General features: G+C 45.4%; 1 protein-coding gene across 1 annotated transcript in view; it reads left to right on the top strand.

Annotated features, from left to right (window-relative positions):
• fgf11a (fibroblast growth factor 11a) overlaps window positions 1-16,750 on the top strand; it is a 69,165-nt gene extending 52,415 nt beyond the window's left edge. The window contains exons 4-5 of the mRNA XM_070993124.1: window positions 15,629-15,827; window positions 16,608-16,750. Coding sequence (XP_070849225.1) covers window positions 15,629-15,827; window positions 16,608-16,750 — 342 coding nt within the window. The remainder of the gene's footprint in view (window positions 1-15,628; window positions 15,828-16,607) is intronic.
• Window positions 16,751-17,325: the final 575 nt, after the last annotated feature.

Genomic DNA, 17,325 nt, shown 5'->3' on the forward strand with positions numbered 1-17,325 from the left:
TGTTTGTTCTATTTTTATTTATATTCTCCACTCCCTTCCTGCCACAGCTTATTTTCCCTGTGAGGATCACTGAAATTTCATCTAATCACCTAATCTAATCATCTTAATATTTCAAATGTTTGTGGTGACCTCAGTCTATCTTGCAAGCTAATTACACAGCCTGAGACACAGCGCTTAGGGTATATTCTCTGAAATGGGATTGATCATGTATTCCACTTTTCTTTTGCTGTTAAGTCTTGTTTGATATATGAGAAATTAGTCAGTGAACAGGGCCTCAAGGAAGAAAATAACTGATTAGAGGATGAAAGGGTCCCATAAGCAATTTAAGCTCAAGGTCACTGACGCCCATAGAGAAATGCTCTTTTCCCTGTCTCCTTCTCAGGAAAGTCAAAGGTCAGGGGGGGCTACGGAGCAGCAGATCTGGATCATTTAGATTTAGTTTCTTGCTCAGTGACCCAGCAAGGTTTTGAACCAGGCTCCACGAGAAGAAATGGAATTTTTGGGCTGCCTTGCCAGCTCATGGGATCCCTGTAGTGGTTTAATATAAGCACCCATGAACACACACAAGTCAAACTGAAGTTAATTAAGTATTTGCTAAGACATACATATATCACATATGACGCGCAGGCTAAGGTAATAGGACTAACCATGGCTGTGAACGTGACAGTTTGCTAATTGTCCATCAGCACAACTGTAGCCGTGAAGCCGAGACAGCTGATAGTAGCTCCCCGATGAACTGTCTGATGAGCACAACACTGAGTGTGGGAGTTTAACCGCAGCCCTCAGCAGGTGTTGAAATAACATCAACTAAAGGTAATGTCTAGTGGGAATCGGTGCTACCGTTAGCAAGCTGGGCTGACTAGCTTCCTCCCTTCCTTCGAGTGGAATGCAAGCACGGCAGCATGTGGTGCCGACCAAATGTTGAATGATGCAAGGGACAGATGGCTTAATAGCTAATGCTATTTGGACTTGTTAAAAAATGGAGTGGGAGAGCCTTGTATCACCGTTTGTGAGCAGTAATGTCACAGTGAGAAGAAGTGGAAAGCATGTGTTCTCGCAGTGTCAGTCTGGGAAACACCCGTCCAGAGGCTCGACGCTCAGACGCTGTTCCACCAATGTATTCCAAAACAAATATGCACAATAGCTGCTCTAGAATTTACATACCAGTTTGACTTCAGTACACAATGAATATCCAAGTGCATGACGTTTGATTACTTTAGGCTGCACAGGAGTGTTTCCCCTGCAAACACACAGCATGAATTATTGATCACATTCAAGCATGGTAAATCTCCAGCTCCCCTCTTTGGGTCCGTTTAATCAGACGACACACTTAAACCTCCAGACACATTAAACACAGCGGCGGCGAAAGCAGCTTCTGTCGGGACGGGGGATGGAATAAACAGCAATTGCTTTACTGGAAAGGGATGAACTTTTTCCTCTCATGAGTGTTGATGCACTTTCCTTAGAGAGGAAGGAAGCAGCCAAACATCCCAGTTTAGCCCTGAGAGATATTTAAGGATCACCCGAGCAGCACTTTGGCGCTTCTTTTAACACTCCGGAGAGCTGGAGAAAGAAGAGGTGAAAATTATACATTATCACAAAGTTACCTCCTGTAAAAACGCCTTTATCTCTGCCAATCTGTGAGTTTTTGTGCACAAGATCAATAAAAGGGGAGTGGGAGTGACGGGCTAAATGATGGAGAGAATGTCCTTTTGTCCTTAGATGAGCCTCTTGTTTCGGGAGGATGAAACGAGATGATAATAGAGGTGAGGAGGAGAGCAGGGGAGTGAGTCACTGCAAAGCATTGGTTTGTCAGCATTTACATTCAAATGTGCAGGACGAAAATTGGCTTTGGTTTAAAATGAGACACCTGCTGACACCTAAGCCTAAAATATGAACTCAAAACAAGATGAAAAGCTGCTACTTAAAAAAAATAATAATAAACAAACAGGCATAACATGTTTGACCTTCGCATGTGGTGCAGAGCTACACTTAAATCTGTATTCAAGGCCAGGGCTTCTCAAACTCCTTGAGGATAAGGGGGTGACAGGGCAGTTTGATTGACAGGACAGGCGGGATCTTACCACTTGTAATAACAAACAGGGCTGATTGTTGTCGCTGTCTTGAGAGGAGGACGGCGGAATGAGAGAGGGGGAGAGGAGCAGCCGTGGAGGCTGGGAGGGAGAGAGGGAGAGAAGGATGGCCTGACAGGCCCAGACTCATAGCGAACATAACGTCTCCGCTGGGAGCAACAACCGCCACCACGCTCATCTTTCTTCCCCCTCCCTCCCCCATCTCCCTTTATTCCCCCACCCCCACCCCCACCCCCCCGTCTCACTTGTACAGCTTTTACTCGCCTGTCAGTCTGTCTCACTCCCTGTCCAGCCATTTGTGTCTGTTGGCCTCTCTTGTGGTTTCTTTTTCTCTCCTCTCCACCATCACTACCTTCCTCCTCCTATGGTTTTTGTCACCCCGTGAACCTCTTTTATTCAGAATATATATCCCCGTCTTGATGCGTCCCTTATCTGCTGTCCTTGTCCCAGCTCTGTCCTCTACCTCTCTGCTCTCCTTCCCCCTCTCTCTCTCCCTTTGTCCTCCGCCTCCTCACCCTGAAACCCCTCCATCTCACAGTCAGCTATCCCCTCTTGGTTCTCCATCAGCCTCGCTTTCACTATAAATTTTGTCTGCCAGCGGGTACGATCTCTCAGGGAAATGAAGGCTGACTGGCGATCCCGTCAGGCTGGCACCATTCCTGTCTGCTTTCATGTCTCCATTATGGCCTCAATGAATGAATAAATTCACGCTTTTTTGCCTAATGCTTTCTTCCACTCTGCCCCGACGCTAAGATTTGTGTGAAGCTGTACGCAAATATGTAAAATTTAGTGCTGTCAAAAATATCGCGTTATTAACGCGTTAATGCAAATCAATTTTAACGGCGTCATTTTTTTATCGCGTCGTTGTGACCTAGTGAACTTGTAGTTTTTTATAAGCTGTGGCCACTGCTAGTAACGTAAGAAAAACTACAGGATCTGATTGTAAACTGGAAACAAAACAATAGGCACGCCCCACACACGTGTCTGGTCTTGCCTGCTCGCTAGCTGTAAAAAAGTAGACTACCGGTTTGTGTGGATATCAAGCACAAAATGCCGATTTGGATGCAAATAAGATTCTGAATGGAAAGTTTAGTTTCAAAAAGTTGCCAGATGGGTCGACTGACAAGACGTTTTCTGTGTGTAATGTCGTGTAAACTGAATTATCACTGTAGCACATCCAGTCTGAAATACCACTTGACGGCCAAACACACGGCTAATGTGAATTCTCCGCCGCCACCGTCAAAACCAGGCGACAATAGACTTTCGGCAGAATCATATGGATGCTATTATGTTCAAAGGAAACCTAAGAAAGGAAAGTTTAAGCCATGGTTTAACTGCACTATAGCCTGAGTCCTAGTTTACAATGATGTGCACTTTGTAACTTTACCTTGTATCACCCTGTTTTGATCCCTTAGAAAGGGTTGTTGAAGGGGCTTTTTTGTAACCAAGTATTTATTTTTTTGTCATCTGTTTATTGACAGTGTTAAATTGTGTGAGATTTGATTCATTCAAATGTGAATGACTGCTCAAAATGAGAATGTTAGTGTGAAATAAAACACTACACGTTGTTGTTTGCACAAGGAAGCCTATCCACTTTTCCGTGTTGATAAGAGTATTAAAATGATAATTAATGGGACATTTAGAATAGATAAAAATGTGTGATTAATTTGCAATTAATTGCAAGTTAACCACGACATTCATGAGATTAATTGCGATTGAATATTTTAACCGATTGACAGCACTAGTAAAATTATGACAATTTAACTTAACCTCTGCAGTGAATATGCTTCTTCTCTCTTATTTCCAAAGTGGTGTTGACTGTGCTTTTGGAAACAAATGCAGTGTGTCCTGTGTTGTTGGTAGTGAGGCTCTGAGGATTTGCTTGTCTTTGCGGCAACAATTCCACATGGAAATGTTCAGGGGAGAAAAGTCAAGAAGTTGTCTGTTTCCACTTTAATTAAAACCAAGGAATCGAGTTAATAAAACAGCTTTCATGCTGTACAATGGCAACATACAGTGCAGCACAGAGTTAAGTAAAGTGCAAATACTTCAAAGTCCTTGTGGAATGTGCCCAATACGCTGTACTTCCTACTGTTGCCATAATTCAATCTAATCTGACAGCCTCGCACTACTATGACTCTACTCTGGCTTGTGGCGGCATGAGGAAAGAAATCTGAGTTCTACTGAGTGACCTGCATCTATACATTAAAGGCTTCACTTTGCCGCAGTTCAGTAGTAATATTCATCTGTAATAACTGCAGCCTGAGTTCAGCTGTGCCGGATAGTCCAGCTGTATAAAAAGAGAGGCCAGATGGGCTGCGTGTATCCATCTGTCTTTACACATCCCCAACAATGCACACCTCTTCATCATCCCCTTCACCTCTGCAGTACCTTTATTCATCTGGTCACTTTTTCTTCCCCTCCCACTGCCACGCTTTCCCTCATGCCTGATGCCCTACAAATCTCAAATCAACACACTGAGCAGGCACCAAAGAGCAAACAGTTGTTTGTGGTCACCATCGTTTTATCTCCTGGGATTTTGGCACAGTGAACATTTTTTGGAGGACCAGGTCCATGCGGTGGCTGTACAGTGTCCCTGGACCACGGGGGTGTTCGCGAGCAGCTCAGCAGAGGTTAATGGCGGAGGGAAACTCCCTGTCATGGCTGCATTGTCTGAGGCGCTTGGACCCGCTTACCTGTGGGCACCTCCTGAAAATTGCTTTCTGATAAAAATAGTGCTCAGCCGTGGACCTGGCCCACTTTATTAGCTGTGTGTTCTGGAAAAGCCTCCTGGGCAGAGAGATGACAGTGGAGAGGGAGGGAGGAGTGATGTGTGGATGGTGGTGGGGGGCCGGATGATGGGGTGGGGATGGGGGGGTTCAGCGTGGTGTTTTGAGATGTTGAAAAGCACACACACACACACACACACACACACACACACACACACACACACACACACACACACACACACACACACACACAGACTCCCTTGTGCAATTTAGCCACCCTCCACATCCCCACAAACACACATGTGCAGCCAGGTATAAACAATCTGACAAAGGCAGTGAGACATAATTGGGCCGGACTCCGATACCCAGGACCAGCTCTGGCCAAACTCTCCGCAGTTAACAGGGGAAAGTTTGGCAAAGTAAAACTTTACTCCGCCGGATGACATTGTGGATTTGCACTCAGAGGATGAGCAAACACAGCTCCACTAGCGACCCAATACTGAGAATCGTCAGTGGGGTGGAAGGCAGGCAGATGTAAAACCGCCTCTTTTTTCAGGGACAGACAAACATAGCTCCAGCATGTGTGTCGATAACATGTAGAGAGGCTTGAGGAAGCATTACCTTCTTGTTTTTATTGCATGTCTAGGTTGGCTGTCGTACCGTCTGCTGTTATTTAAGCCTCCTCTGTCGGAGTGCAGGCAAACTGCTGCTGTGAAGCTGTTTATAGTCATGAGACAGGTTGATAGCCCAAATGCATATTTTGAATCAGCTGAATTTATTGCCCCATTAGCAGCTAACAGTTAGCAACCTTGTGAGCTTGGACAGCTTTTTCCCCTCTACATTAAAACTCCTCTGCTTGTAGTTCAGTCCCTCCACCTCCCCTCCCCTCCCTCCCTGGTCTCTGCACTGTTTGTGGCCTCCTCTAAGCTCTCAACTGGGGACTCCTTTAGAGATGCACTGAGGCACCGACCGCTAAATAGGGAACACCTCGGCTCACATGACCAACCTCAGAGAGGAGAGAGGAGGGAGGGTGGGAGACCTGAGGAAGAGATGAGAAAGGAAGGACAGGGGAATGGGTAAAGGAAGATGTCAGGCGTCGTGAAGGATGCTTGTAACACAGCAGCCTGGCTGCATTTTGACAAGAGTTACGACTGTCCCAATGAGCTGAGAGGGTACAGCCCTGTTCCACTTTCTAATCAGCGCTAACAGTCCATAAACACACATACACACACACCACAAAACAGGCAGACATGCACAGGTGTGAGTCTAGATACATTTTATATGACAATTTATAGGCTATTAAGCAAAAATGGGTACAAAACAAACAAGCTTTTTAATGTAAATTCTATTCTTGATACGAGTGGATTTGTGCTTTACACATTTCGTGCTGCGGCACTTTGCTGCCACGTCTTACAAAACCAGTTATTCAGGATGGATGGTCTTTGGTGATATAGAGAGTTACCACATCCATCATCACACTGTGTTCTGTAACAGCGAGCAGGTCCTTTCTCTGCGGAGACTGGCTGAGAAAAAAAAAGTGTGTGAGAGGCAGAGTGTGTGCGTGTGCGGATGGTCCCTTCACGATATTTAGTTCACTGGTTTTTCCTGCAGAGCTGTTGTGAAGAGTAGGTCGCATGCAGGGATACACTGGGAGAAGTTTTTTCAAGGAAAGTTCTCTTTAACTACTCTTTCACCCACCACCTTTGTTTAATACTGTATGTAAACAATTCAATTTCAGATTATTTTTGTTGAAAACAGCTGCCTGTTGTGTCCCAAAATGGTGCTTTGAGAACGCTGAGAATGACTCAAAACTTCAAAACAGTGAGCTGAAAGATGCTATAAAGCTCTGTAGAGCCAGTCAGGGCGTATATACACAGTATCGGAATCAGGAATCAGGTGAAGTTAACGGTACGACATGCTAAGTTTCCCACTGATGTGGGCAGGGGAGAGAGGCAGCACCCAGGACAGCTCCCTCACTGCTGCCTGCAGCAGGATCAGCACCTTGGAGAGCGCTGCAGTGCACAGCCCTGAAGAGCAGGCTGCCAAAAACAATAATATTCTCACCAAAATGCATTGCATCAATGGTGGAAAAGTATGTTAGCGTCTGCATTTTCCTCCATTTAACACCTGATTATGTTGTCTTCTTCCCTGCCTTTTGCATTCCTTAAAATATAGTAGTAGTTTTGGCTGCATGTCTCGTAATAATAACCAAACTGTTGGCTTCTTAGCCATAACCTCTCATCGGCTATCTTACTGTCCTTACTGCAGAGTCAAGATTCAATAATTTATTGCTAACAGAACATCAGAAGACTCTTCATTGGAGTCATGAATAGTTATGGCTGTCCATATTTTCATCACAGGTTTAGTATCCCCACAAGTGCTGCCATGTGTGCCTTTAGTGGAGACAGTGTAAGCATGTAGTATATGAGTACTCCTTGGCCCCCCTTGCACGCACACACACGCACATGCACACACACAGGCACTCATGACAGGTGGCAAACTGGCAATTAGTCACTTCCTTCAGCAAAGCTTTCAACAAAGTCCTCTTACATATGACCTGAGTGGACCGAGCTGCCTGCACACACACACACACACACACACACACACACACACACACACACACACACACACACACACACACGCACACACGCACGCACACATCCTTACACACACACTAACTCCTCCACACACTCACCCTGCTTCAGCTCCTCTCCTCTGACCTTCCTCACCCACCCATCGAATCAGAAACCGCTTGTCTCTTTTTCTTTGAGTCAGCACACTTGCTTCCTTTCCTCTGCTCTCCTTCCTTTCTCGCACTCCGATCGACCCCCCGCTTGTCTCGCACACACACGCACACGCGCGCTCGCGCAGAAACGCACACTCTCCTCCTCTGATGTGGCAGCAAAAGTGTGCAGACACACGTGGCCTTGAGGAAGCAGATGGGAGGAAATGTGAAGGGTGGAGGAAGACGGGGAGGATGCTGAGGGGAGAAGAAGAAAGGGAGAGAGGAAGGGAAGACGAGGGAGGAGTAGAGAGGGGGAGATGAAAAATGCAGTGTCGAGGTAAGGCAGGTTATCTCTGGTTGCCTTTGGAAAATCCCCAAACGCACAGCGAGGGTCTGGCAGTCAAGGTGAGAAGCAGAGGACATCCCTCCCTCCCTCTCTGCTTCTTCCCCCGTGTGCACCCGCCTGCACCCTCTCCAGCTGTTCTCATTACAGCGTGTGTGTGTGTGCGTGTTGGTCTCCACTCATTTGTCTGCGTGTGTGTTTTTGTCTAAGGTTTTTTTTTTTAATGCATGTGTCTTGTTTATTCATCCTTTTGTACACTCAGATATCATGAACATGTGTGTTTACATATGCGCGTTAGGAGGATTTTTCCCTTGCTGTGTGTGTGCGTGTATGTGTGTATTTGCTGGAAGCTATGAGCACATCAGCCCTGGTCGAGCTCCAGCGCTCCTCAGGGCGTCCCTGTAAATGCCAGAATGTTGGCATAGACGAAGACCCCTCTCCGCCTGAGCTGCTTAAAACTTTGTTCTCTCCTCTGTCGGTCAGCAACTGACAGACACTCCTGAGAGTTCACGAGAGCACTGAGAGGCCGGGAGGTGGAAATCAGACAGAAGGGAAGACGTTTAAAGCCGGCAGCTAGTTTGATGTGAGGTCTGTTTGATTCGCGGTGAGCTGGGAGAGCTGTCAGATCATTCGGAAATCATTGTTATCTCACTTTTCAGGCAGAGATTCGGTCTGTAACAAACCGCGTATCCTGTGTTTGAGCAAAATATGCTCTTTCTGCATGCTGTTAACGCTCATGCTAACTATCCAGCAGTTGACAGAACAGTCTCACTGCAAGGTTCAGGAGGTAGCTGTTCAGGAGCTTTTGATCACATGGGCTTCAGCAACAGGTGGAGTTTGCTCCGCTTTCCGCTCATTAAGAGGACCCACCAAGAATTAGCACCCTACTCCGCAGGTCCCCTCAGCTCTACACAGCGTTTTAGCATCATACGGCTCATTGTTTTGGTTTTATGTCCGACATATTTGACTTAAAACCCACCGTGCACGACTTGCTCAGCAGAAAACAGCAGAAAGACATATTAGCTGGTAAACATTAGCAAATACTGTGTGTCCCTCTTGAGCTGGTGGAGTCTGTTCACATCTGTCATTGTCCTCAGTGCAGCCATAAAGTTCAGATACGACCCTTCCTGATCATTAAGTCAAACGCAGTTGTTTAAATGGAGATATGAATGGCCATTGTTTGCCCTTCTTTGCAGCAGTAGCAGACTCACACACGGCCACAGTAAAGATGACACATCCCTTTTTTTCAGAGTGAAGCATCTTTTTTCAGCATTGCTTACCAGCTGTAGTGCAAGTCAACCAGAAAAAGGTTGCTTTTCAGACTGTTTGCTGCTGCTAATATTCGACCTTGAGCGACAGAGTTCGCTTTTCATTCAGTGGTTGTCGATGTGACACTTGAGCTGGCAGTACAGCATGGAAATGGAAGTTTTCATGTTGACTGTTTCTGAGTTTTCTTCCCTAGATGCTGAGTGATGCTTTCTGCAAAGAATTTGAAAGAGCGGTGCTGATGATAACACTAAAGAGAATGCTGGCGGGGCTGCACGTTGTGCATAAATTAATAAATGATAATTACTCCTTTCTCTAGACAATTATTTTGCAAGCTCCTGTGATGCTTCCTCAGCTGTTTGTCCTCAATTAAGGTTGTTTTTCTGCTCATTTGCTCAGATAATAATCAGCTTTGCTGGTAAATAAGCTTCTGTAAGGCTAACCTTGCTTTGTGTGCTTTTAGTGCTGATTCTTATCCTTCTGACAGGAGTTGCATCTGCAGGTAAATATTTCGTCATTCGCTATTCAGGGACAAAAACTTTATTTCACTTTGAGGTGAGTCCTCAGCCAAAGTCCTGTATTCATTGCTCTGATTCCGTTTTTGCTCAAATCTAACACAAAGTAACAGTGAGGGCTGCAGTATGACATGATTGCACTGATATTGACTCATCTCAGATGTATGCCTGTGGTATAAAATTCTTAACATATAGTTGCGTCATACACAGATCTTTTCTTGGGGCCATTAGAGCCGATTTCCTGCCTCATGTCACAAACCCAAACTACTTCTGCCTGCAGGACCACAAAAAAAACCCAGCTGAAGCTTTTGTGTGAGAGAAAACAGCTCTCGTTTCATGATCAAGTCAATATATTTTTATACCCCGAGCCATCCCTTTACACTTTCTTTTACACTTCTTTTCCCCCCGCAGGATATTTTAACGACGGTTTCTCTTTTATTGGATTCTGAAGTGAAGGGACAGGAGGGACGGCAAAGAGACGGGGATGTGATCTGACAGACGGTCACTCGACTCACTTGGACTTGTGAAGAAAACTTGACCTTTTGACCTTTCTAATCACGCGACTCTCATCCCCATGCAGCAACGAGCGACTTAAATCCGCCTGTGAAAATGGATGGATATGACTTAAGTGCAATGAAAAGTTTTCATTTAGACAGTATTAAATACTAATGTGATACTTTGATATTCTCTTTCCGTCTTAACTGGAGGCAAAAGTGAGTCTCGCACAGACCAGCAGAGAGTGAACAGATGACACTTGAGTGAATCACATTCAGATTTTAAAGCCTATTTTGTGCTCAGTAGCAGCAGTAATATACTGTGGAACTCTATTACAATTGCTGCACTATTATATATTATATTACTCATACATTCAAGTGTAAATAACAATTAACTCTCCTGGTTTATTTTTTCTGGGCACTTTCGCAACAAAGGTCACCAGATGTTGCAATTTTATGATCAATGGCAACAGGTCCAAAGGACATCTGGACACCCCGGTTTCAGTTTAATTTAACCATTTCACAAACTGTTTGGTCAATACTTTTATATTAATGCATCATATTTTAAGCTCATTATAGTTTCTGCATAAAATGTATTCATCTCAAATGCATGTAGTGGTGTAAAATGTACACAATTTCACTGTACTTATACCTTAATATTGCACTGCAGAACTTGAGTAAATGTACTTGGTTACATTTCACCACTGCAGGAAAAAGCTTTACCAACTAACGACTTTCTTTAAAAGCAGTCATATAATTGGTGAGGGTGCATCACGATGAGCACCTGGAACATCACAGCAATGACTCCAGACTTACGTTTGACTTGCAACACAGTGACAGTGTCCCGAATGTGAAGCTCATCAGCCTAAATATCTATCTATCCAATCGATGTGAAGCATTGGCACAGGCCTACAGAAGCCCATTTGGCTTGAATGATACCTCCCAGTATTGATCAGTTAGTTCTGACACATGTAACAGCAAACATCACTTCCTGAAAGCTGTGAAAATGTAACACATCTCGTGTAACTCCGCGGCCATGTAGAAACACACAGACACACATGCGCCCTGTCAACGCCGTGAAATACATTTGTCCTCTGGGACGCGGTCGATAAGCGTCTGTGACTTAAAGCCCAAGGATTAACCTGTGGTTGCCCGATCGCGCCTTGTAAGTCGTTTTAAGTTCTTCGCGCTCGGTTGCATCGCCGCGTTGCGCTCCAATCAAAGCCTAATCCAGGCTTTTTTCTGGACTAATGCCTATTGACTTTTCACAGAGGTCTTACATAGAATCAATTCCCCAGATGAGCGCTTGGGAGGCTCAATGGTTAACGGCAGCTGTGTGTCTGCGAACGGGCCTGAATAATGTCTTTAGGTGTCAACGGATGGAAATGAGACGACGGTGTGTGTGTGTGTGTCATTACTGAAGAAGACTCCTATTGTACTCTCTCCGGTTCTCCTTCCTCATCTCTCATGTCGCCTTTTTCTACGTTTCATCCGCTCCTCCTCGCTCTCTTCTTTCATCTTGTCCCCTCTTTTCTGCCGCTCCCTCTCTTTCCCTCCGTCCCACTCTTCCTCTCTGTCTGTGGGAGTGAGTGATGAGGGAGGCCACCGGTCCATCCGTCACTGTTGATGTTGTGAGTGAGTGCTTGTCTGTGTGTGTGTGTGTGTGTGTGTGTGCGTGCGTGCGTGCGTGCGTGCGTGCGTGCGTGTGTGTGTGTGTGCATGCATGTCATCTGGCGCCGGGTGGCCTCCCACTGATGTAAGAGGGATCCGTCATGTCTCTCTGTCACAACAGCAGATACGCATGAGTGGCTGTACACACCCTGGCGCACACACATGCACACACGCACACACGCACAAACACACACACACTCTCCTCTCTTCTCCTCTAAAACTGTCTGAGGATTTTAGCGAATTTATTTTCAAAAAGTGTGTCGTGAAGGCTATTTATTGACCCTGACCTGATCTGACCAATGTGTGTGTGTGTGTGTGTGTGTGTGTGTGTGTGTGTGTGTGTGTGTGTGTGTGTGTGTGTGTGTGTGTGTGTGTGTGTGTGTGTGTGTGTGTGTGTGTGTGTGTGTGTGTGTGTGTGTGTGTGTGTGTGTGTTTAACTGTGTTGAATGGACTGCACCTGTACTGTGAAGCTGCTGTTAGTGTATTATGGCCAAATGAAAGTTAAGAAAAGCTTAATATCATTTCAAAAGCTCAGTATCATCAAGAACAGCTCCAGGAGCTGCTAATAGGCCTTTGATATTATATGACAGTTCATTAGGTTTATATCCATCTGTGCCTCCTAATACACATAATGCAACATGTAATTGTGCTCCGAATAGACAAAACAACACGGAGTGTGGTGCAGGAAAAGCAGACGAAATCCTTGTGTGGATTTGTGGCTGTTTCGTATGACTGGAGTGCTTTTTAGCGTGCTAAAAGAGGCCCTTTGGAGAGAGCTGAGCATTATGGAGTGGCAAGGAGAGGCGAGTTAATTTTGGAGCATCAACAGCAGCAGGAGCAGCGACAGGAGCCCGTGTGTGTTTGGAGCATCCCCTGCTGAACGCAAGAGGAACTGCAGCAGCCGTGATGAAGCCCGGTTTGCCTTTCGGATGAGGGGAACGAGGGTTGTTGGACTCAAGCGACAGTTTGCTTTCACCGTTCATTTAGCAGAGGCTCGACTTCGCCGTCTTGTTAGATGATGCAGGAGAAGAGGTGGAAGAAAGTCGGCCCCTTTTTCTCCGTTTTTGACAGCGAGGAAATGATCAGTGAGCTCAGCTTGAAGTCTAGTCACAGTAAACGCTGTGCAGACAGATGTGCATCTGTCCCCTGTGTGTGTGCTGTGTGAATGATGCGTGTCTGTAAATGACTGCTTAATAGTGTGTTATTCTATAAGGCAGCATTGCTAATAGCACCTGAGTGTGTGTTTGTGAGTAAGTGCATGTGGTTGGTTTCTGGCCAACAGTGAAGAAGGACTGATGTAATTAGAAATCCTTTTGGTTTGTGATGGTTGAAAATCCCCATAGAGCAGTAGTTATAAATTGTTAGATACTAACATTACTAACAGCGCACTCAGTTCAGTCACATGAAATATTAAAGGTGTATTTTACAAGGGGAAATCTTGATCTAATGATTTACTGACTGCAGGTAAGATTCTGCCACCCCCAACCATATGAGATTTTAACGTGGATTTGAAATGTTATGCAAGATTTTGTCGGCATAATCACTGGTGCATAATCACTCTGAGGGCAACAAGTGTTAAGTCTTCATGCTTATTTGCTGTCAGCACTGTAGACAGATGAGACAGCAGATGAGGAAGCAGCTCAGCTGAAAAGGGCCCGACTATTGCTTTTTTGGAGATTTATAAAGTGTTTTTTTTTTTTTGTGGTCTAACAGTGGGAAAAAAAGTGGTTCAACAAAGGAATATTTTAATAATGTGCACTTATAGTGTCAAAAGCAAACAAAGTCATTAGGTAGTGACATGGTCCCTGTGAAGCGATGCCATTGAATTGACATTACTGATGCATTAGCATGTACCGTAACCATCATTTGAATGATGGCCTCTCATCATTGAACTGGCCTCTGTTAGGCAGTTCCAGTTTATCATATGGTGGAAGTTGAAGGTGAAAAACCATCTGTAAGCATAGTTCGATTGCAAATGACTGCATTCTGTCCCAACTTTTTGATCTGATTTGTGTTTTCAGCGGCACAGATGCTACTGAATGGTCATAGAGATATTATAGGAATACTACAGCAGCAGTGTGTCTCTGTGATCCTCTCACTCTTCCCAAACCACATGTTGCTACTTGTTATTTTTTAGCATGACGGTGACACAGCTCTATAAAGTACACCGGCTACAATACAGCGTAGAATTGAGTATTTATAGTATATAGTTTAGAGAATATTATAGGTCCAAGACAGAACTGACGTAATTACAAATGTGATACAATGATATAATGAATATATTTGAGAGCCATTCTTGATTTCAGAACCAGGATTGTAGATGAACACCCACATTTTTGTCTTTAATTAGATATTTTGTCTTTGTCTGGTGGTAAAAATTCATCTTCCATCTTTCCTCTGTTGCTTGCTCGCGTTTCATCTCCTAGGATGATAATGGCGAATAAGAAAAAGACCTTCTTTGCACAAGGTTGCTCATGGACTGGTAATGACACAGAGGCAACACACACTCATGTGCACACTCAGGCAGGCGTAGGGCTGCTGTTTAGGCTTACTCATACAGACAAATTCAGTTAATTCACGCAATTAATCAATTGGTGAACTTGAGCTTGTCTCTCTGGTCACCAGGCTTCACAAAGCAGGCTTTAATCCTGCAGAGTACCCTCCGAAATCCACAGACACACACTCACACACAGAGTGCAGAGAAGATGAGACGCATCACACTGCAGTGCAAACACGGTTAATGATAGCAATCTGATTGCACCTTCCTCCAGACCTTTGGATTTCGCTGTATGCTATTAGAGCTAAGTTAATGGGTGGGCGAGGAAATGAATGGCTGCCTAAGTGAATGGATGTGTAATTAAGGAATGGGCGATACAGTCAATGTAATTAGCTTGTTTATGTGCAGTACAATGGATATAGGCAGGCGTTAAGGCCCTGCGCCTGCGGTGGCAGACATGCAGAGAGAGAGAAGAGACAGCAGACAGAGAGCGGGAGGAGGAGAGGGTGAGAAGGGTGAGTGAGAAATAAATGAGAGAGAGAAAGAGAGAGAGAGAGCAAACTCCTTATTCAGGCCTTTTCTGCTCACCCGTCACATCAAGGCTCCAAATCAATCCTGCAAATTGGTTTGTTCCTCAACAAGGTTACCAAATGACGGAGGGATGGAAGGAGTGAAGTGGAGGAGGAGAGGCAGAATATGAGATAGAGAGGGAATATGTGAGCGCTGTAACGAGAGGGAGATGGAGGGAGGGGGATGTCCCGCTGTTGACGTATTGTCTAATGCAGAGCTCTGTGTTTGTGTGTGTGTGTGAGAGAGAGAGACAGAGAGAGCTGAAGGCTGATGGTTGGGTAGTTATACTATAGAGGGGTGAAGGATCCAGTTGATTGTTGTTTGTTACAGGTAAACTGAACCTGCTGAGTTATGGCATCCCAGCTCTGGAATCACTTTGTCCATGTGGCAAATAGGCATGTGCACATGTTGGTGTGTGTGTGTGTGTGTGTGTGTGTGTGTGTGTGTGTGTGTGTGTGTGTGTGTGTGTGTGTGTGTGTGTGTGTGTGTGTGTGTGTGTGTGTGTGTGTGTGTGTGTGTGTGCAGTTTGTTAATGCAGACACAGATGCTCCTGTAACCCTGTCACGATGAAATGTGGGGCCCATTTCCTCCCATTCCCAGCTGAGCCAGTGGAATTGGAGAGTAAATATATAAATAATAGAAGAGATAAAAAATGGCAGACCATGTATCATTCTTCTCCACTGACCTGATGTGTGCGCTTTTGTCTCTGTGCACGTGTCTTTCAGGAGCACTTCACGCCGGAGTGTAAGTTTAAGGAGTGTGTGTTCGAGAACTATTACGTCACCTATTCGTCCATCCTGTACAGACAGACCCAGTCGGGTCGGGCGTGGTACATCGGTATCAACCGAGACGGACAGGTCATGAAAGGGAACCGCGTCAAGAAGACGAAGGGCGCCGCACACTTCCTGCCCAAACTCATTGAAGGTACTAACATTCATACGTTCATACACATTCCTGTCGAGTTCAGTCTTTACCTTTTTCCTCCTGAAGGTGACATGCTGTACAGCATTTACATTATTATATGACACTGACCCAAGCTTTGTACATTTACATTTACAAACATTATGAGATTTACTTTGCAGTAGGTTAGTCGTTTACGTTGAACTCTTGACAGATAAAGTTATTATTTCCACATCCAGCAGACGCAGAGCAGCATTATCACTGATTAGAAATGATGTGTCTGCCCACCGGATGGCTTCCTTGGTTTCCCCCGACTCCTGAGGGAAATATCGGCCTCTTTAGCTGCTAAATGTTCCGCCGTGTTCCCTGGCAGGTTGCTAACCTGCTTGCTGTTCCTGTGCAGGTAGTGGAGACAGTGACTTTATCAAAGCTTTTATTTCCCCCTGCAAACAGCCACCTGCTTCTGCTGGAACCAGAACAGTTGAAGCTGAACTGCTGAGTCACGATGAACAGCCCCTGTTACATTACAGATCCTTATTTGACACGTTGTTTGTGTAAGAACATGAATCAGTGCACCTTTAAATGAAAGGTTTGGGAGTAATCCAGCGTCAGGATCCTCTCTGTTTACTCCTCGATGTTATTTTGTCTACCGCTGTTTCCCATGTCTGTCTGAAGCTAACTTATGTTTGAATGAATACAGTCAAGTTCGTATTGCTTAAATCAAAAAAGACAGACAGAAACTGAAAATTTGCTGTCACTTGTCTTTACCTACTCTTACCTATTTGCAACCCTCTCCCTCCCCAGTGGCCATGTACAGGGAGCCCTCTCTACACGACGTTGCTGAGCAGAGCCCACCCAGGAAAACGCCCAAGACCTCCAGTGACTCGCCAGTGCTGCAGAACGGCAAGAAGGACCCTCAATCCAAAACCAAAACCTCCTCCTCCTAGCGCTCAGAGACATGGGTGGGGAGAGGGGTGGAGGACACGGGGGGGCACTGGGCACCAGCGGACACCAGAACAGGGTTCTTAGGGCTACCCCCCACCCCCCCACCTGGAACACTGACTCCATGAGAGCTCCGCATACCACAATGCACTGGTGTAAAGTTTGAGAAAAGAGCAGGTCCGGGCAGAGCTGGCCAACAGGAAGCCCCTTTTACCTTCACAGACCCCCATCCACACCAGCCCTCCACCTTCTTATTTAATAACCTCTGTGATTATCAAAGCCTGGGATACAAAAGCAATAACTCCATGAAGAGGTGTACAGTGGCCTAACATCGTCTGGCATGTCACAACAGCGTGTTTAACCTGCTGGAAGGAGATCCCACACGCCCCCTCGCCATCATTAGTGACATCCTTCCAGTCAACCAAATATCCGAGGTCTTCCTGGTTTTACCACGAGTGGTGCAGTGGTCGAATCCGTCCCTCTGCACCGCACACTTTACAAATGGGTCGTGTTTTTATTTCCCCAAAGGGTTCCATGCTAATGTTAGCCTGACACGGAGCCATGCTAATGCAAGGCCGTC

The sequence above is a fragment of the Chaetodon trifascialis genome, chromosome 23 (assembly GCF_039877785.1).
Source record: "Chaetodon trifascialis isolate fChaTrf1 chromosome 23, fChaTrf1.hap1, whole genome shotgun sequence".
NCBI classification, from domain to species: Eukaryota; Metazoa; Chordata; class Actinopteri; order Chaetodontiformes; family Chaetodontidae; genus Chaetodon; species Chaetodon trifascialis.